The 22,777-nt window shown below is 39.4% G+C and overlaps 1 protein-coding gene across 1 annotated transcript in view; it reads right to left on the bottom strand.

Moving 5' to 3' along the window:
• Positions 1-22,777, bottom strand: part of Lpgat1 (lysophosphatidylglycerol acyltransferase 1) — a 56,005-nt gene that overhangs the window by 19,919 nt on the left and 13,309 nt on the right. Inside the window, exons 4-5 of the mRNA XM_051186652.1 lie at positions 9,545-9,663; positions 5,324-5,419 (exon numbers count right to left, since the gene is read on the bottom strand). Coding sequence (XP_051042609.1) covers positions 5,324-5,419; positions 9,545-9,663 — 215 coding nt within the window. The remainder of the gene's footprint in view (positions 1-5,323; positions 5,420-9,544; positions 9,664-22,777) is intronic.

Below are 22,777 nucleotides of genomic sequence, written 5' to 3'. Positions count from 1 at the left end.
ACATGAGGAAATAAGCCACACAAAGATCAAGGCAGAATGTTCCAGGTGACAAGAGCAAAAAATAAATAAATAAATAAATAAATAAATAAATAAATAAATAAATAAAATAAAAAAAAAATAAAGATACAGGCCCAAGGTGGGAACATGCTTGATATGTTGGGGCCTGATGTGGGGGCACATATCTTTAATCCCAGCACTGGTAGGCACAGTTAGGTGATCTCTATGAGTTCAAGACTCTCCTGATTTACCTAGTAAGTTTCAAACCTGAACTATATAGAAAGAGAATGACTTAAAAACAAAGAGGCCAGGCCGTGGTGGCACAAGCCTTTAATTCTAGCAGATTAAAGGCAGAGGCAGGCAGATCTCTGTGAGTTAGAGGCCAGTGTGGTCTACAGAGTGAGTTCCAGGACAGCCAAGGCTACACAGAGAAACCATGTCTCAAACTCACCCCCCCAAAAAAAAACAAACAAACAAGGCAGAGCAGTGCCCTAGCCAATGCAAGGGAGACAACAGTGGTAGGTGACAAAATTAGAAGAGACCAAACAGAAAGGGCCTCATGCATGGCTGATTTTACTGCCTTTTTTATTTTCTTTTCTTAAATTTTTCAATTAATTTATTCTTTACATTCCAATCCCAGTTCCTCCCTTCTCTCTTCCTGCCCCCTCCTCCCATCTGTTCCTCAGAGATGGTAAGCCCTCCCCAAGGAAATTTACTAAGTCTGTCCCATCATCTAGTTGAAGCAGGACCAAGACACCTCTCCACCCCCACACTGTGTCTAGGCTGGGCAAGGTATCTCTCCATATAGAATGGACTCCACTAAGTCAGTCTGTGCATTGGTATTAGATCTTGGACCCACTGCCAGTGGCCTCATATATTGTCCCAGTCACACCATTGTCACCTATATTAAGGGAGTCTAGTTTGATCTTATGCCGGCTCCCAGTTTGTCAGACCAGACTCAGGGATCTCTCACTAGCTCAGGTCAGCTGATTCTGTGGGTTTCCCCTTCATGGTCTTGACTCCTTTGTTCATATTATCACTCCTCCCTTACTTTAATTGTACTCCAGGAGTTAAGCCCAATGGTTATTTGTGGATTTCTGCATCTGCTTCCATCTGTTTCTGGAAGAGGGTACAAACTCTGGGGTTGTGGAGTGTAGGCTGGGTATCTTTTGCTTTATGTGTGGTATCCACTTATGAGTGGGTACATACTATATATGTCTTTCTGGATCTGGGTTACCTCATTCAGGATAGTTTTTTCTAGTTCTGTCCATTTGCCTGCGAATTTGAGGATTGTTTCTTATCACTGAGTAGTACTCCATTGTGCAAATAAACATTTCCTTTATCTATTCTCTAGTTGAAGGGTATCTAGGTTAGTTCCAGTTTCTGGAAATTATATATAATACTGTTATGAACATAACTGAGAAAATGTCCTTGTGGTGTGAATGTACATCCTTTGGGTATATGCCCAAAAGTGGTATTGCATGATCTTGAGGTAGACTGATTGCCATTTTTCTGAGGAACTGCCATACTGATCTCCAAAATGGCTGTACAATTTGCATTCCCCACCAGCAGTGGAGGAGTGTTCCCCTCTCTCCACATCCTCTCCAGCATAAACTGCCACTGCTGTTTCTGATTTTTGCCATTCTGACAGGAGTAAGACGGTACCTCAGTGTTGCCTTGATTTGCAAATTTCCCTGATGACTAAGGATGTTAAACATTTCCCTAAGTGTCTTTCCACCATTTGAGACTGTTCTATTGAGAATTCTGTTTAGATTTGTATCCCATTTTTAAAATTGGATTATTTGGTAGTTTAATGTCTAGTTTCTTGAGGTTTTTTTTTTTATATATATATTTTAGAGATTAGTCCTCTGCCAGATGTGGTATTGGTGAAAATCTTTTCCCATTCTGTAGGGAGCTGTTTTGTCTTGTTGACTGTGTTCTTTGCTTTACAGAAGCTTCTCAGTTTCAGGAGGTCCCATTTATTAAGTGTGCTCTCAGTGTCTGTGTTACTAGTGTTGTATTTAGGAGGTGGTCTCCTGTGCCTATGTGTTCAAACGTTATTTCCCATTTTCTCTTCTATGAGACTCAGTGTGGATTGATTTATATAGAGGTCTTTGATCCATTTGGACTTGAGTTTTGTGCATGGTGATAGATATGGGTCCATTTGCATTCTTCTACATGTCGACAGCCAGTTATAGACGCACCATTTGTTGAGGATGCTATCATTTTTCCATTTTATATTTTTAGCTTGTCAAAAATTAGGTGTTCATAGGTGTCTGGGTGGATATCAGGACCTTCAATTCAATTCTATTGGTCCACCTATCTTTTTATGCTAATACCAAGCTATTTACTATAGCTCCATAGTTATAGAAGTACCATTTGTTGAAGATGCTATCTTTTTTCCATTTTATATTTTTAGCTTGTCAACAATTAGGTGTTCATAGGTGTTTGGGTGGATATCAGGACCTTCAATTCAATTCTACTGGTCCACCTATCTTTTTATGCTAATACCAAGCTGTTTTCTTTACTATAGCTACATAGGAGAGCTTGAAGTCAGGGATAGTGATGCCCCTAGATAATCCTTTATTGTACAGGGTTGTTTCGGCTATCCTGGATTTTTCTTTTTCTATTTGGAGTTGAGTATTGTTTTTTCCAGGTCTGTGAAGAATTGTGCTGGGGTTTTGATGGGGATTACATTGAATCTGTTGATTACTTTTGATAGGCTTGCCATTTTTATTATGTTGATCCTCCCAGCATGGGAGATCTTTCCATTTTCTGCTATCTTCTTTAATTTCTTTCTTTAAAGATTCAAAGTTCTTGTTATACAGATCTTTCATTGGTTTGGTTAGAGTTATCCCAAGATATTTTATGTTGTTTGTGGCTATTGTGAAGGATGTTTCTCTGATTTCTTTCTCAGCATGTTTATCATCTGTATATAGGATTCTTTTTTTTTTTTTTTTTTTTTTAAGTTAATCTTGTATCCTGCTACATTCCTGAAGGTGTTTATCAGTTGTAGGAGTTTCCTGGTAGAATTTTTGGGGTCACTTATGCATACTATCATATCATCGGCAAATAGTGAGAGTTTGACTTCTTTTCCAGTTTGTATCCTCTTGGACTCCTTCTGTTGTCATATTGCTCTAGTTAGAACTTTGAGTACTATATTGGATAGGTATGGAGAAAGTATACAGCCTTGTCTTGTTCCTGATTTCAGCAGGAATGCTTGGATGTTGACTGTTGGGTGACTTTATTATGTTTACGTATGTTCCTTGTATCCCTATTCTCTCCAGGACCTTTATCATGAAGGGATTTTGAATTTTACTGAAGGCTTTTTCAGCATCTAATGAGATGATCACATGGTTTTTTTTTCTTTCAGTTTGTTTATATGGTAGATTACATTGATGGATTTTTGTATGTTGAACCATTCCTGCATCTCTGGGATGAATCCTACTTGGTGGACAGTGGAAGATTTTTCTGATGTGTTACTGGATTCAGTTTGCCAGTATTTTATTATTGAGTATTTTTGCATCTATGTTCATGGGGGAAATTGGTCTGTAATTCTCTTTCTTAGTTGTGTCTTTGAGTGGTTTGGGTATCAGGGTAACTGTAGTATCGTAAAAAAGTTTGGCAATGTTCCTTCTGTTTCTATTGTGTGTGTGTGTGTAATAATTTGAAAAGTATTGGTATTAGTACTTCTTTGAACATCTGGTATAATTCTGTGCTGAAACCATCTGGGCCTGGGCTTTTTTGGTTGGGAGACTACTGATAACTGTTGGGAGATTTTCTTAAATCTCCGCCCCAAGTAATATTTAAAAAAAAAAAATTAACAACTTTTTTTCTTTCTTTTGAGGGAAGGTTTCATATGTTCCAGACTGGCATTGAATTTGCTATTTGGATTCCTTGTCCTTCCATGTCTTTCTCTAAGTGCTAGATCACAGGCTACACCAACATATTTCATTAAACTAATACCTTTTTGGTACCATTCATTACCATGTTATAGAATCTTTACTGCTAATCTGAGGGGAAAATGTTGCTTTTTTTAGAAATTAATTTTCAGTTATTCTAAAATAGTCCTTATGGATTCAAAACTTTAACTGTCATCAAATGGAAAAGATTTTGGAGGACATACTTATTAATTTTTATTCCCCCAGAGCACGGTGAGAATTTACTTTTTTTTTTTTTTTCTTTTTTGAGAATTTAGACTCTTGATGCTCAAGGCTCACCATTAACATCAACTATTGCACTCCTCAGATGTCACTGTGTAAGGGATAAGAGGACTGGCTGCTGAGCTTTCTGTTGCTTGCTTCTGTGCTTTCTACTTACTTCTGGCCAATGTCTTCATTTGTGGTTCCTCAGAACAGGATTCATTTTATCTATCACATGTTCATTAAGGACTTATGTATGTGGGACCATACAATCAAAAGTACAGTTGTTAAGTACACGAACAGGAATCATAGCCTTGCTATCCATAGACATGCTTACATATGATATTTCCCTGCTTTGGAAGAAATAAGTGTGTGATGCTAGTGTGGATAAGAAGAAATGCCACAATGCAAGACATGGTGACTTGGGAAGAGGTCAGAGTTCTCTTGCCCACATCAAACTGTTCCTGAAACTTACAACCCTTCTCACCTCACCTCCATTCCATCGATCCACATGCCAAATGTTATATTCTCCTCTCAACATTTTCTGGATTAATATGAATTCCCTTAACATTTCCTATTATTATTTATTATTATATTATTTATTAATAATCTCCAGCCAGGTGGGCCAGTGAATGCCTTTAATCCTGGCACTCAGTAGGCAGGCAGATCTCCAAGTTTGAGGCCAGTCTGGTCTACAGAGTGAGTTTCAGGATAGCCAGAGCTGTTACACAGAGAAAGCCTGCCTTGAAAACTGAAAACAAAACAAAACAAAATCTCCCTACAGGTAATTCAGATACCACTGGTACCACACAACAGGATATTGCAAATAACAGTTAATAGTAGAAGGTAGATAATGACAGTGTACTCATGGTAAAATTCTGGTAGGTACTGTTTTGAATGCTTTACATGTTTAACTTCACTTAATCCACACAACTATTTGAGGGAGACTGTTTATTGTTTAGATGTGAAAAATAAGATGTGAAGAGTATGGGTGTGGCAGGTGCTTGATCATGCATATCCAAAGTGGACTGAAATGAATGTTTACAGAACAAAGATTCAGAGGAAGAGCCCCCAGGACCAGAGAACAGGGTCTACTTAGGCCAACCAGCTTGTCATGTCACTTTTTCCTAATCGACAGTCAGTTCTAGTGTCTGAATACTGAAAGAGCAATGCTCACCACTTACCTGTCTTATAAAGAAGTCTCCATGAATCAGGGAAACAATTCCAAAATTTGTGTACTTGAAAATATGATCCATCAGCCACATCATCTGAGCAACAACCTGAAATATTTAAATGTAAGATGTGGTTAAGTCAATGTTGGTGATAACAAACTTGGTAGAATCTAGCCAAGTCTCCATTTCAATATGATCATCCAAGCATATTTTTAATTAGTGACTAAATATAGTTTTTATTTTTTATTCTTTTGACAATTTCTTATGAATTTTGCAATTATATCATTTCTAGCCCTCTAACTCCTCCCTATTCCATCTCAATTTCATCTCTTCTTTAGTTATTATTACATATATATGTAAATGGAGTTCTTAATTGGTCTAAGTAATAAAAACACAGAGTCAGATATAGAGATCAGAGAGAAGAAGCAAACCATGGCCACACCTTACCTCTTTAGTGTTTCTGTAGACAAGAGAACAAGTTCCTCTTTCTCCCTGCTTATATCTTGTTTCTACCCAGTCATCTTACTTCCTGTCTGTCTATACAGACGTCCAGACCTCTATGGTTAGTGGCATGCTCAATTGTCTGACCCTCAGTCAGGCTTTATTTGTACAAGAGATATTACCATACACACACACACACACACACACACACACACACACACACACACACATCCATCCTGCTAAGTCCATTTAGTGTTGTAAATATTTTAAATCTAATGATATTTCTATAAATTCAGCAGTTACTAATAGAGTTTACATGAAAAATTATAGGTCTTGGGCTGGAGAGATGGCTCAGAGGTTAAGAACACTGGCTGCTCTTCCAGAGGTCCTGAGTTCAATTCTCAGCAACCACATGGTGGCTCACAACTATCTATAATGACAATGGTGCCTTCTTTTGGGCTGCAGGCATACATGCAGGCAGAACACTATACATAATAAATAAACAAATCTTTTAAAAAGTTATTGGTCTTGATTCCTAGTGTTAGAACACTAAGTTATAAGTATACATAAAAAAAAATTAAACTAAAGTTAGTTGGTGGTGGCACATACTTTTAATCCCATCAATCAGGAGAGGCAGAGACAGGAGGAACTCTGTTAGTTTGAGGCCAGTCTGGTTCCAGGACAGCCAGCGCTACACGGAGAAATCCTGTCTTGAAAAACAAGACAAAACAAAAGGCAATAATGGTCCAAAAAAAAAATTATAGCTCCTGCCTTAATTTTTCAACCATCAACTTTACCAGACTGACTTGCTTTATAAAGTAAAAGTGCATACATATAAAAGATTAGGACTGAGGAGATGGCTCAGTTGGTAAAGTGCCTGCCATTTGTGGTGGTCTGATTAAGAATGACCCTCACAGGGTGAATGCTCAGTCACCAGGAAGTGACACTGTTTGAAAGGATTAGAAGGATTAGGAGGTATGGCCATGTCAGAGGGCATGTATCTGGGAGTGGCCAGGCCCAGGTGCTCTTTCTGTGCTTATGGTTCAGGGTACAACTCTCAGCTGCAGCACCTGACTGCGTGCCACCAAGCGCCACCCCCAATGATGATAGTGGACTAAACCTCTGAAAATGTAAGCAAGTCCCAATTAAATGCTTTCTCTTATAAAAGTTGCCTTGGTTGTGGTGTCTCTTTATAGCAACAGAACAGTGACTAAGACACCATGGAAACATGAAGACTTGAGCTTGGTTCTTAGCACTCATGTAAAAGCCAAGTGTGGAAGGTGCTTACAATCCCAGTGCTGGGGAGTACAGACAAGAAGATCCTTGGGGCTTGCTGGTCAGTGGTCTAGCCAAATTTGTGAACTCCAGGTTCAGTGACAGACCCTGTCTCAAAAAGTAAAGTAGAGGGTAAATGAAGAAAATAGTTCATATAACTCTGTGTGTGTGTGTGTGTGTGTGTGTGTGTGTGTGTGTGTGTGTGTATACATGTACACATGTGGAAGGCAGAAAATAATTTTTAGGTGTCAGTTCTCTCCTCCTATCATGTGGGTTCTGGAGATTGAACATTGGTCATCAGGTGTGGTGGTGTGAAAGAAAACGGTCCCCATATGGAGAGGCACTATTTGGAGGTGTGGCTTTGTTGGAGTAGGTGTGGTCATGTTGGGGGAAGTGAGTCACTATGGGGTTGGGCTTTGAGGTCTCCAATGCTCAAGCTACACTCAGTATTCAGTATAGCACACAGTTGCTTCTACCAGCTGTAGATCAAAATATAGAACTCTCAGCTCCTTCTCCAGTACCATGTCTACCTCCACACTGCCATGAAGATAATGGATAAAAACCTCTATAACTGGAAGCCAGCCCCAATGAAATGTTTTCTTTAGAAGAGCTGCCATGGTCCTATGTCTCTTCACAGCAACGGAAACATCAGGGTTGGAAGCACTGAACTATCTCATCAGCCCCAAGAGGTATTTTTAAATGACTATGGAGTAAATAATCAATCAAATAAATATTTCTACTTGTTAATATAAATTAATATTGACTCATGCTCATAAAGCAAGAGGAAACAAAAACTCTAAGGGTACAAAATTATCCCCTATGAAATTAGTTTTAAAATGTGTCTAGATTTCAAATTATCTGATAATATCAGAGAGTTGTACAAAATTACTCAGGACAGGCTGGAGAGATGCTTAGTGTCTAAGAGCATTTGCTGTTCTTGTAGACAGCTCTATTGGATTCCAGTGCCCTCATCAGATGACTCATGGCTACCACTAACTCTAGCTCCAGGGGACCAGACACCTTCTTCTGGCATCCAAAGGCAACTACACACATGTGACATAAACAGACACATAAATGTACAAGTAAAATAAAATAAATGTAAAAAATTACTCAGGACAGGCAATTAAATCTAACCAAATTAATTCAAATCTTACAAAAGCAAACAAACCAGCCTTTCTTTGGTCCCCACAACTACGTAACATTAAGTTAATATCCAGTTATCATCCTCAACAAACTGGAATGGGTCACAGGCACATTTTATATTGATCATTTGAGTCATTCTTTGAGACTTAAGACCACTTAAGCACACTGCATGCTTTCAAAGTAATTGTTACAAATGTAATTACCATTATCAGTGAGACTAAAAAATGTTGGGCTAATTGGATATGTGCCTTTACAAAAAGCTAAATAGGGCTCTCTCTCTCTCTCTCTCTCTCTCTCTCTCTCTCACACACACACACACACAATTTTACATTATAAATTTAAAGGCGAAACAATACATTTTATTGTAAGAACAAATGCCATCTATGCAGTTTTTCTTTAACAATTTGAGGATATGATTATAAGGAATTATTTCACATTCCAGCAAGATTACATCCTTGCTTTTCAGATAAGCAGATTATGTAACACCTAAACATATTTTCTTTTGATTTTACCTCATTTTGTGACCTTATCTGGTTATTCAAAACTCTTTAAAACTTATGCTGATTCTCACCTTACCTCAGGCTTTGCCAAAACCACTTCACTAGAAGCAGCCTAACTAAACTCTGCCTAACTCTGAAGGACAAGAATGTGTGCTCTCTCCTCTGTAAAGTGGTCTATGCCCACCAGATACATGGTGAGCTCACCCTCAAATACAGACTTTTCATTTTGCAGTGATATCATCTCCCACCTGATAATGGACTGTTGGCTCCTGGAGAGAGAAATGAAGTCTGTTTTGTTTTGAGACAGGGTCTCTTTATACAGACCTGGCTGCCCTGAAACTAATTATGTAGACCAGGCTAGCTTCAAACTCAGAGATCCATCTGCCTCTGCCTCCCTATTGCTAAGACTAAAGGCTTTAGCCACCACATCTGTTGTCGAGTCTTTTACTTCTTACAGCTACTCATCATAACTATTAAACAATCAATGAACATATATTATCAGTTTACTTAATTTAGGACCAAATACAAACTCCAATAATTCATATACTATTAATTTAGTTTTCTAGGAACATAATTTCCCAGGTAATAATTCTTTGATTAAGTCCAAACATACTTTAAATGTACTTGATTTGTTGATTACATTTAATTATTAATATAAGTAATGCAAAATCAACAGTTCAAACACTGGTTTATCAACACTAGATGCTATCCTCTTTATTTATCTTTTAAATCTTTAAATTCCCTTCCTGGGGTGACTAAAAACTATATTTTTTTCATATTAAACTACATCTATTTTTTAAACAACAATGGGATACTTGAACGAATGCTTCTAAGTCCATTCTGCAGGTATGTGCCTGAGGCACCCAACACTTACCGGCCCTTTGTCCTGTAGGCACATCATCAGTGTGCACACATCTCCTGTTGCCTGGTGGTTCACCAGCATCACTGCTTCGTCATTAGAGATTGCTTTAATATCCTCCCCCCATTCCATCACTGTAAGAATAAAACACATCACATTGTCATTTTAAAGATTTCCATGTGACTAAAAATCTCTTATTAGAAAAAAGTGGTAGACATTAGTGACATCTTTTCAAAGTTTGGAACTAAGTTGATTTTCTACAAAAGTCACAATGTTGACAACATTTTAGAGTTCCAAAATATCCATTAAAATCTAAAATGATAATTTTTTACTTATCCTACATTATCTAAATAGTTAAAGTTATAGGTATAAAAGATGTTTGTTACAACTTAGATGTTTACCAACAGGAAAATAGATAAGAAAAATGTGATAAGCCTATGGTGGTGGCACATATCTTTACTCCCAGCACTCTCTGTGAGTTTGAGAACCCTCTGCTTCTATCCAGGACAGCCAAAGCTTCACAGAGAAACCCTGCCTTGAAAAACCAAAACAGGAGAGGAGGGAAGGAAGGGAGGGAGGGAGGGAGGGGAGGGGGAGAGGGAGGGGAAGGGAAGGAAAGGGAAGGGAAGGGAGGGAAAGGAAAGGAAGGAAGGAAAGAAGAAAAAAAGGAAGGAAGAAAGAAAATAGGAAAAAAGAAATTATAAGATAAACATTCATGGGAAAAATTCAGACTACGTCTATTTCAAATTATACTACCAACTGCTGTAAACGGTACATCCATTTTAGCTTACATTTACAAAATGTAAGCTCTCATTCAGAGCCTACATCTCTAGGGCAGGTGACAGAAACTAAAACATGTCATTCTTGTGGCTGGTCACATAAACACTAATTTTCCTCACCTTTCTCGAGCCTTCCTTGTCTGGTAGACAATAAGGCACTTCAGAAGAAATCTTGGCACATATCTACAGGAAGGAATGTGCACAGACAAACCTCACCAGGTTTTACTATTCATATTGTAACATCTGGTATGCAATAAAGTCTCTTTAGGCAGAGTAGCAAAAGGACTCTGCATGAGAGCTGGACATAGGTAAATTCTTAGAGGGCTCTATGCACTTTCCTCCAGACCTTGCCCTGTGTCGTTTGTAGTGTTCTCTCTAATAGACTGGCAAATGTGTTTTCCTGAGTTCTGTGACTCACTTGAGCAAATTAACTGACCCCTGAGAAGATGGCTGTGGGACCCTGATTCTGAGCAATCAGTCAGAAACACAAGTTAAAAACAATTGTTGACAGGTACCTGTGGGGGCAAGCAATCTTAGGGATTAACTGATCCCTTGACCCATGAGATCTGATGCTATCTCCAAGTAAAGGACACTGGAAATTGAATTAGAGAACCCCAGCTGGCTTCCGCTACAGAATTGCTTTCTTAGTGTGTAAAAGGAAAAGACCCCACCTAACAGGCATTAGAGGTGATTAGTGTTGAAAGAATACAGCAGGAAAAACCAAACTAAAGATGTTTTATGGTTCTGGAAATGGACCCCAGGCTTTCTGTATATTAGGGAGTGCATTATCACTGAGCTACATTCCCTAGCTCCTTGAGTTTGAGGAATAAAATTGTGTTACTTAACACATTGAATTCCAGACTTAATAACATCAGTTATCATTAGATGACTCCTAGACTCTTTCATTTTTACTGTACCAGAAACTATGTCAATATTTCAAAACTATATATTTTCATTTTTAAGGAAAAAACAAATTAGATTAGTCTAAAACATCTGGATGGAAAACTATTGCATCAAAATCTACTTTTTGTGAGTAGGCTCACAAAAAAGAAATGCAATTGAATAGAATTTTTTAAAAAATGATGTTGCTTAAACTGAACAGCTACAATAGGAGAATGAAACTAGATCCTTATCACTCACTCTACACAAAAAATTGCTTAGTAGGATTATTTAGGACCATCATCTGAAGCATTCAATTTTTTTTTTTAAATAAAGTTCTTTTGTATAAAATGAACTTATTTAATAGAAACAAACTTCCGTTTCATTTTAGATTTGGTACAATTTAAAAAGGATTGACCTATTTAACCTAACCTGTCAAATCTGTAAAGCCTTCAGGTATTTTGGTTTTGTTGTTGTTTTACTGATAAGTCCTTGGTGTCAGTCATGACAGTTTCCCTTTTGTTACTGACATAGGTGACTTAAATTTGTTCTTCATTAGCTTTATTCGAAGTTAGGTTTGTAAACTGTGTTGACCTCTGCCAAAAGACTCTTTTTTTTATTGATTTTTTTTTTGTTTGTTTTTCATGTCACCAAATGTAGTTCATTTCTACTAGTTCACCTTTTTGCATTCTTTGGTATTATATCACTCTATAATTTATATACAGCTAAAAAAAATCTTCCAACTGGATTGAAAACATTTCTAAAAATTTCTAAAAAATTTTGTCTTCTATGTTTTCCTATACATGTTTTAGTCAAGTTTAACACAGTATAACTAACAAGAAATTAATTCTCTCTAGTGTACATCCTGCAGCTTTCCATAACCACCACACTGTGGCAAGGAACAGCCCCACTACCTCCCCAAATGAAGACATCCACTACTCCACCCCCAGGTTTGCCTTTAATTTTCTATGTATTCAAAGATAACCTTGAAATTTTCATCTTCCTACTCCTATCTCTTAGGTGCTAGGATTATAGGCATGTGGTACATGCCCAGTTTACATAGTGTTTATTACATCTAGGCTTCCTGCATGGTTACAATTGTACCAAATTGAAAGAATATAGGCACACCATGTAGTATTTCTCTGCTTTGTCACCAGATGATGACATGTACTGAGTCTCTGACTTTAAAAAAACTTAAAAAAAAATACAAGCAATGCATCCAAAACCTGTTGTGGAGTATGAGTTAAAGTTATGTTACATTCTCTTATGTTATAGAATACTTGTTTAATGAGGCAAAGGTGCTGCATTCTTTTATACTGCTAGATTTTTGTTTTGTTTTGTTTTCTGAGACAGGGTTTCTCTGTGTAGCTTTGGAGCCTGTCCTGGCACTGGCTCTGTAGACCAAGCCTGCCTCAAACTCAGAGATCCGCCTGCTCTGCCTCCTTAGTGCAAGGAGTAAAGTGATGCACCACCACCACCAAGTTTAACTCTATTGTTACTTTACCTGTCTAAAACACCTGATTAGCCTAATAAAGAGCTAAATAGTCAATAGCTAGGCAGGAGAGGGATAGGCAGGGCTGCCAGGCAGAAAGAATAAATAGAAGAAGAAAGAGGGAAAACAGGGAGTTGAGAAAAGGAGAGAAGAACATCAGGGGCCAGCCACACAGCAAGCCACAGAGTAAGAAGTAAAGAACAGTATATAGAATAGAAAAAGATAGAAGCCCAGAGGCAAAAGGTAAACAGTGTAATTTAAGTTAGAAAAGCTGGCTAGAAATAAGCCAAGCTAAAGGAGGACTCCCAAAAGAGTCAAAGAGTAAAATAAAAACCAACAGTAGGATTAACATAGTAAAAATGGCGATCTTAACCAAAAGCAATCTACAGATTCAGTGCAATACCCATCAAAATCCCAGTGCAATTCTTCACAGACTTTAAATGGACAATACTCATCTTCATATGGAAAAACAAAAATATCAGAATAGCCAAAACAATCCTGTACAATAAAAGAACTTCTGGAGGCATCACCATACCTGACTTAGAGCTATAGTAATGAAAACAGCTTGGTATTAGCATAAAAACAGACAGATAAACCAATAGAATCTAATTGAAGACCCTGACACCAATCCACACACGTATGAACACCTGATTTTTGACAAAGAAGCTAAAATTATAAAATGGAAAAAGGATAGCATCTTCAACAAATGGTGCTTGTATAACTATATGTTGACATGTAGAAGAATGCAAATAGATCTGTATCTATTGCCATGCACAAAACTCAAGTCTAAATGTACCAAAGACCACAACATAAAACCAACCATACTGAACCTTATAGAAGAGAAAGTGGAAAATACCCTTGAACAAATTGGCACAAGACACCACTTCCTAAATACAACACCAGTAGCACAGACACCGAGAGAAACAATTATAAATAGGACCTCCTGAAACTGAGAAGCTTCTGTACAGCAAAGCACACAGTCAACAAAACAAAACAAAACAAAACAAAAAAAAAAAAAAAAAAAAAAAAAAAGCTCCCAACAGAATGGGAAAAGATCTTCACCAACCCCACATCTGACAGAGGGCTGATTTCCAAAACATGCAAAGCACTCAAGAAACTAGACATCAAAAGACCAAATAATCCAATAAAAATGGTGTACAGTACTAAATAGAGAGTTCTCAACATAACAGTCTTAAATGGTGGAAAGACACTTAAGGAAATGTTCAATATCCTTAGTCATCAGAGAAATGCAAATCAAAACAACTCTGAGATACCATCTTACACCTGTCAGAATAGCCAAGATCAAAAACTAACAACAGCTTATGCTGGAGAGGATGCAGCGAAAAGGGGAACACTCCTCCATTGCTGGTGGGAGTGCAAACTTGTATAGCTGTTGTGGAAATCAGTATGGTAGTTTCTCAGAAAATTGGCAATCAATCTACCTCAAGACCCAGTAATGCCACATATACCCTAAGGATGCACACTCACACCACAAGCACATTTACTCAAGTATGACCATAGCAGCATTATTCATAATAGCCAGAAACTCTTAAATTTCTAATAGTAATATGGGTTGCTTATTGATGGAAAAGTTCTATGAAATGTCTTTTGTGTGACAGTTTTTATCTTTGTATGAACATAAAGTAAACTCAGGCAAACCTGTATCCCTAAGCCAGTGGCCACAGCATTAGGAAGGGTTAATAGCTTTTATAAAAGTTAAAGAAAAGAGATGAATGACAAAGGAAGACGCCTAAGCAGGCAAGAAGGAATGGAGTCCACATGAAGGAACTGGCCCTGACAGGGGAGATGCTCCACACTGTAGAAACACAGGGTAAAGAGGGCTTGGGAGCAGACATGAACATCCTCAGCATTAAGTTCATGAACCACTGAAAGCCAACAGATAAAAGAAACACCAGGAGAGATGAGGTGAAGGTGATGAGAATCAGGGAGAATAGAACTTCTGACTTAGACAAGTTAGGAAAGCCTAAAAAGAACAGAAAGCAAACTGAGCAATCACACCAGCTAAACACCTAAGTGATCCAAAGAAAGTCATAGTGGAGGTTAATGCAATTTCTGGTTTGAGGCTTTGGCCACATTCCCAAAATTTCAAATATAGGAAAGGGAATGAACATAGAATATGATCAAATAAAGAGCAAAGCATAGGATTGGAGAGATGGCTCAGCGGTTAAGAGCACTGGCTGCTCTTCTAGAGGTCCTGAGTTCAATTCCCAGCAACCATCTCTTCTGGCTGTAGGCATGCATGCAGGCAGAATACTGTACATAATAACTCTAAAAACAAACAAACAAAAAAAGCATGGTGATGCAAGGCCTTTAAACCCAGCACCTGGGAGTCAGAGGAGATGGAGTACCATGAGTTTAAGGCTAGCCTAACCTGCATACCAAGCTCCAGGCCAAGACTAAAAGAAAAACTGTGTTCTAATACATATTAGCAAAATTTTACTATTTGGAATGGCTTCCATCCACATTCTCTCAATGTCTAAAAGAGTCCTAAAAGACATACAAGTTATATATTAATCTTATTTACACCTAAAGATCAGACTCACTCCTACAATCAATAGTGTAAAGAGCATCATAAATCTGACTAAAACTCTGGTCTATTGACCCCTTGAACCAAAGCAAAGACTGCTCATGTAATTAGATTACTAACTGAAATATGCTGCATGCTTATGGTATAATGGGCTTCCCACGAAGACCAGCTCCAACCTCTCAACTCTACCACCCCACTGGGTATGCTATTAGCCTCCCCATTGCTCACATGTAATGAACGGGTGGATGAGACCTCTTCTCAGACTTGTTCTCAATAGTGAGAAGCCTGTGTAAGCACTTGTTGAAAGGCTGGGCACACCAAACACTCAATCACAGTTTCTTCTCTCACTGGTGCTTACCAGTCATTTACCACTTAAGTTACTCACCTAACTGCAAAATGGAATAAAAGTTTCTTTTTTTTTCCTTTTAAAAGTAAGTCTTAACAGAAGACTATCAGTTCCTAACAATATCAGAGAAATTAATGCAAAGAGCAAACCATAAATTAAAAAAGAAAAAACTATGGTCACAAGAAGAAAAACGTCATTTCAAGACTAATTCTAAGAGGATGAACATGACAGAGACAAGCAAGACTAAGGAGATCACATAGCTGAAACATACCACCGGCACAGCACTAAACAAATCTAGAGTCCATGGGATATGTACAAGGACCTCAAAGATATGTGGCCCCTGGGAACTGTAAAAAGTGAGTCTATGAATAGGTTCTGCAGAAGTTACCCCTCTTCCTCCTGTCCAGGGCAATTCCCAGACTCTGTAGATGCTGCCTTACATGGCTTAACATGTGATCATTCAAGGGCCTTAAAGAAGGGTTTACCCTGGATTATCCAGGAAGACCTTAAATCCAGTTACACTTGTCCTTTTAAGAAATAGGGAAGCAGGGTGTGGTGGTGGACATCTTTCAATCCAACCTTTTGATTGGGTACCAAAGGCAGGAGGATCTCTGTGAGTTCAAGGCCAACCAGGTTTATGTAGAGAGACCATGTCTCAAAACACAAAAACTCCTTTTTAAAAAGGAGGATGGAGGATGAGGAGGGGGCTAGGAGATAGATACCCTAGTGAGTAAAGTGCTTGCCTTGCAAGCAGTAACCTGAATCTCATGCCCAGAAGCCACATAAAAATACCAGGTAGATTGATACATGCTTATAAACCCCATGCTGGGGTGGTAGAGGAAAGAGGATTCTGGGCCATGTTGGCCAGCCTGTCTATCCTAAGTCATGAGCTCCAGGCCAATAAGAGACCCTGAAGCTTGCCCCAGAGGAGGGGGGGGGCGCATGGGTGCAGAGCTACAGCCCAGGATTGCAGCCTGAAGCTGTAGGAGACAAGAGAGCTGGGGCATGAGGTGGAGGAGCCTTTGTCCCCTTTGCCAGATGAACCTTTATCTGAACTTGAGAGAAGACTCATCTGCTGTGTCACAGTTCTGCAACAATGTATTAGAACAGTCACAGAAGACTGCTATAATCAGAGAGCCATTGTGGGCACTCAGCTGCCTCTGCTACAGTGCCTACCCCCTGTTACCGATGCTAAGCCTCTGAAACTGTGAGCCCATACATGATTTCTTTTATAAATCGCCTTGGGCTTGGTGTTTTGTCACAGCAACAGAACAGTAACTAATACAAAGCAGAGCTATGACTTTCCACTAATAAAGCAGAGCTGGCAAGCCTGAGGATACTACATAGGTACTTACCTAATATCTTAAAAAAAAATTCTGCAGATTTTTTTATTGGCAAAAAATTCAAAAATATCCAACTCTTTGTGATAACAATTCTACTAATGAAAAGAATGGAATTCTTTCTTGGGCAAGAATATTGTATTTAATTATACTTTAAAGTGTTTTTGAATTATCAGATTGATTACACATGTTCAGCAGTAAAATTTCTTAGCTAGAGGAGACTTACAAAACTGTTTTGAAGCAGTGACTGGATTTAGACCAAGGCCCACAGCCTTCCAACCTTCATCTCAAGTAGAAGAAAGAACCACAGATCTTTGCCCGGAAGCAACTAACAACTTTTAAAGAGACAGGAGCAACACCAGTGCACAGGGTGGGTAAGAGGCAGAGCTAGCACACAGAACAGTGGGCCACTCCTAACTCTACCAAGTGTGAACATTCTTCCTAATGCCAAAAGGTCTGGGGAGACAGCAGCTGGTAAAGTGTCCTCCAGCAGAAGCATCAAGACCTAAGTTAGACTCCCAGTACCTCAGCCTTAGGGGAGCAATAGCAGGCAAGTCTGTGGGCTTAACTGGCTGGACAGTCTAGCTGATCGTATAAACTCCAAGTTCAGCAAGAGATCAAAAGGTGAAAAGGAATCACAGAAAATACCCACACAGAGTTATGCACACACACACACACACACACACACACACACACACACACACACACCTACCTATATACAGTAGTTCTTCTCTCACTAAATGAAAATACAAAGAACAAGGGCAGGAACCTAGCTTGGTAACAGAATATGTACCCTGGATGCCCTAGGTTAGATTTCCAGTACAGAGAAGAAACACAGGCACATACACAACCCAACTTCAGTCTGTGATGCTTTTAAACTGGGTGGTGGTGGCATTCACCTTTAATTGCAGCACTCAGGAGGTACAGGAGGATCTCTGAGTTCAAGGCCAGGACAGCTAGAACCATATAGGAATCCTGTCTTGAAAAACCAAAAAAGTAAAAGAAAAAAAATTTCTTTTTTATGGGTGTTTTGCCTCTATGTCAATATACCACCATGTGTGCCTGAGGCCCTAGAAGAGGGTGTTAGATTACAGACAGTAATGAATTGCCATGTGGGTGCCTGGGATTGAACCCTAGTCCTCTGGAAGAGCAGCCAATGCTCTTAACTGCTGAGTCATCTTTCCAGCCCTAAAAGATTCGTTAAGAAGGAGCACACATTTTCAAGGTCAATACTTAATGACCCTCTGTACACTGCAGAGACTCAAGCTAATGGTCATGAGCCACAGTCACAGACACAATGCCAACAAGGTCCCCAAAGCAGGGGACAGTGGAAGCTGGAAAACAGGGAGAGACGAGTGTGGTGTGGCTACAACACATCAAGGAGTGGGAGACTGTCCCAAGGAGGTGCAGGGCGCTGTTGGGGAGGAGCTTTGCCACCTTCTGTTTTAACAGGACACCACAAAGCTCCAGACAGCTGTCTCTGCCACCGAGGCCCAACACTTAGTACTCCCCATGCACAGGCATTCTCTCAGCCACCTGGCCTTTACCAAGGATAGAAGTGCTGTGGTCCATAGCTGTATAAGTGACCCTGTTCTATCAGGTATAACCCAAAGTGGGTTGGGATGTAGAATTTTCCATTTTAAAAATGAAGGGAAATAAGAAAGAAAGGAGCCTTCTCTTGACTCTGAGTATTGTCTTCCACAGCTGTCACCATCATTCCCTCATAGCCAAACTTGTTTCCATTTGATCCCTTCCCATTTCTCACTCATCTCCAATCTACTTTCTAGTTCTACCACCTCAATGAAACTGTTCTTGCCAAATGCAATAAAAAATGTTAGGGATCACTTTACAAACAGAAACTCTGCAGAAGCACTCAGCTCCCAACCCCATCCCTGCACTGCTGACTGTGTACTCACTCCTACTGCTGCTCAAGGCACTAACACATCCTGAGAGGTGGTCTCAGACTAAGTTCCCTTGGCAAAGCTCCCTAAGTCAGTGGTTCTCAACCTGTGGGTCACAACCCCTTTTTACAGGGGTCACATATCACAAATCCTGCATATCAGATATTTATATTACAATTCATAACAGTAGCAAAATTACAGTTATGAAAATAACTTTATGGTTTGGGGTCACCACAGTACAAGGAATTGTACTAAGAGTCACAGCATTAGGAAGGTTGACAACCACTGCCCTAGGTGCTCTGACCCAGCTCCACAAGTTTAAATCCCATTGACAAGTCCCCAAACTTCCCTAGTTGGCTCAGACTTCTTTTGGAGTTCCACAGTGCACACCTACATCTGTGCCCACCCACATATATACATACCCACATCTGTGCACACCCACATCTACAACACTGTTCCATTGGATGTGTTTCCTCTATCTTTCTTTCAGTCTCTCCTTCTCTGGGCTTCCCATCATACACACACAGCTGCTCCCACTAGAAACCTCATAGACATCCATCCCTGTAACCTATCCCTCTACCTCACCCTCCGTGTCCAAACCTTTGTGTTCTGACAATTTCCCTCCTATAACTCCCCAGTTAGTTCACCAGTTCCCCACCCCACTGCCATCACCAATCAACTTCCATTTGGACATGGCGAGAATCTTTTGGGGAGCCTTGCATCCTCCCACACACTCTCATTTCTCTAATCCATTCCTACAAAGCAACCATGGTATAGTTTATCAAGTAAGAATCCATTTCATCACTCCCTTAAATCCATCTAGAAAAATCAACAAACATCTAGGCACTTCAAGGCCTCTGAGAGTTTGGCTTCTCTAGCTTCCCACCCTCCACTGCCCCCTCACACTCCCTTCTTCATGGTTGCAGCCAGTCTGCTCTCCCTTGTGACCCAACACAAACCTCTGTCTCTTCCTTTGTGCACACCCTTCCTCCTGGCTTCAATGGGCCGGCACCTACTTATTCAACACAAATTCTATCTCACCAGTTTAGTCTGTGACATCATGCAGACAAGCAAGCTATTCTTTTTGACACCACTAAGTCTCAGATTGTGTCCTCTAGGACACTCACAGACCCTCTGCTTTTCTTTAGAGAACTTTTCATAGCTGTGACTAACTGGTTATTTTAACTGCCGGTGTCTCCCACACTAATGTGTAAACTCAAGGGCAAGAGTTGCTTCTGTAGTTCTGTTTCTGGCTAATAGTTCTTGTTAACTAAAGTTTGTCAACTTTAAGCATGCTTTTTGTGCTTAAAACCTCATCTAGAGAAAGGTCCAGGGCTACACTGGGATCCTGAACAGGCCAGTTGGTAATAAATACTTTCTACTGGCTTCAACCTATGTCCAAGTAGTCTTATTTGGTGGATACCCCACAAAAGTAACACCCTGCTTCAAAAACCAAACCAAAACAACAACAAAAACTATTTAACATTCCAAACTTAACCACACAGCTTCAGCAACAAGGCAGAGTGGCATGTATTGAGTACAGAACCACAGAAGGTAACTGAGAATCCAAAAATCAATCACACCCCTATGGTCAACTCATTTTTCACAGGACACCAAGATCATTCATCCTAGGGGTAAGAAATAGTCTCAGAAAACGAGGAGAGGGCAACCAGATAAATAAAAAGGTTTGGGGAGTTGCCATGCAAGCATGAAGACAGGTAACCCCAGCAGCCACAGAAACAGTAGACAGGTGTGGCCCACCTGTAATTCTAGCATACTTGGGAGTTGGAGACAGGGGAATCCCTGAGACAAGTTAGCTAGCTAGGCTCATTGAATCATTGAATTCCATGTTCAACAGCTGACTCTACTTCAGTAAAGTTAAAAAAACAAAAACAAAAACAAAAAACCAAAACAACAACCAAGAAGACACCTGAAGTTAACCTCTGACCTGCATAAGCACCCCTTACATACAAACACCCAATCACAAATGTATACATACCACACATATATAGTCAAGACAGACAGTAAAAAGCTCCCTTACCTCATTGCATATAGAAACATTAACTCAAAATGGATCACAAAACTAAATATAAAAGCTAAATTCTTTACAAAGAAAAATAAGTGTAAGTTTTCATAACCTTGGGTTGGCTTGGATTGGGTCACAAAACAAAAAAACACAATAAAGCAATGTACAAAACAGATAAAGTATCCAAATATATACATATATAAAATCTCGAGGGTCTCACTGTATAGCTCTGGCCTGGAACTAGCTATGTAGACCAAGCTGGATCACAGAGATGTCTGCTTCTGCCTTCCATGTGCTGGGATTAAAGATGTGTGGCCACTACACCTGGCCCAAGAATCTTGTATTAGTCAGTTTTGCATTGATATAACAAAATGCCAGAGGCAGGCTAACTTTATAAAGAAAATGTTCACCATTTTGGAGGCTGAAGATCCAAATGGCATTGTACAGGCAGGCTCTCCACTGTCCCTGTGCTACCTCAGAGCAGACTGCAGTATCAGGAGCAGGCAATCAACTCAGCAAACAGGAATGTGAGAGAGGCTGGGTGGAGCCAGCCTCAGGCTTTCAAAATAATCCTTTCAATGATCAGTCTCACAATAAATATCAGCTTCTTTCCAGGGCTTACCCAGACTTACCCATGGGCTCCCAAGGCCCCCACTCTGCACCATCTCTTAAAGACTACACCGTCTCTAACACCAACTCTGGGGCCCAGGCTCCCAAACCAAAGCAAAATATACCTTCAAACAATAAGCAATCTAACTTAAAAACAAAACAAAACAAACAAACAAACAAAAAAATGGGCAGCAGACAGGAAAAGAAACATGGAAATATCATTAGTCAGTAAGAAATGCAATTCTAAACCACAGGAGACTTGCACTTCATATCCATCTGAATGGTGAGAATTAAAACCAAAACAAACAACAAAACTGAAGAAAAAAGTATAAGCAAGGAGGAGAGAAACTGGAACCTCTACATTGCTGATGGAAATATACAATGGTAGAGCTGTTATGAAAAACATTTTGGCAGTTCCTTAAAAGTTAAACATAGAATTATCATATGACCCAGAAATTTGACTCCTAGGTCCAAGAGAATTGAAAGCAATGTCAATCCAAACTTGCACATGAATGTTCACAGCAGTACTATTTGGAATAACCAAACCATGGAAACATTTATTACCTACTAAATACATAAACAGGATGTTACCCATCTGGACAATGGAATATTACTCAGCTATACAAAGGCATAAGGACTGGCACATATTATCATATAGGTGGACATGGGAACAGTATGTTAAGTATAAGAAGCTAGATGATAAAGATCACGTATCATATGATTGATTCCATTTCAAATAGAAAAATCCATAGACACATAACATAGATTAATGGCTGCAAAGAGGGGGCAGGAATGGTAAGAGCTAATGGGTTTGGAATTTTTCTTTGTGAGTTATGAAATGTTCTAGGGTTAGACAATGGTTATGAATAAGTAACCATGTGATTATACTGACACCACTTGTCTTAGTTACTATTCCACTGCTGTGAAGAGACACCATGACCAAGACAATTTATAAAACAAAGCATTTAACTGGGGGTTTGCTCATAGTTTCAGAGGGTTAGTCCATGATCATCATGGCAGGAAAGATGGTAGCAGGCTGTCCCACTGAGGGCTTATCTGAGGAAAGATGGTAGCAGGCTGTCCCACTGAGGGCTTATCTGATCCGAAAGATAAAGGCAGAGAGCAAATAAGAAGGAGACTGGGCCTGGCATGGACTTTTGAAACCTCCTCCAACAATGACACATCTCCTCATCCTTCCTAAACCGTCTACCAACTGGGAACCAAACATTTAAATACATGACCCTATGGGGGCCATACTCATTCAAACACTGAATTGCATACTTTTAAAATGATGAATTTTATGGCATGTAAATTATACTCCAATTTAC

The sequence above is a fragment of the Phodopus roborovskii genome, unplaced genomic scaffold, assembly GCF_943737965.1.
Source record: "Phodopus roborovskii unplaced genomic scaffold, PHOROB, whole genome shotgun sequence".
NCBI lineage: Eukaryota > Metazoa > Chordata > Mammalia > Rodentia > Cricetidae > Phodopus > Phodopus roborovskii.
The sequence above is the reverse complement of the archived record's forward strand: the minus strand, read 5'-3'. Positions and strand labels throughout refer to the sequence as shown.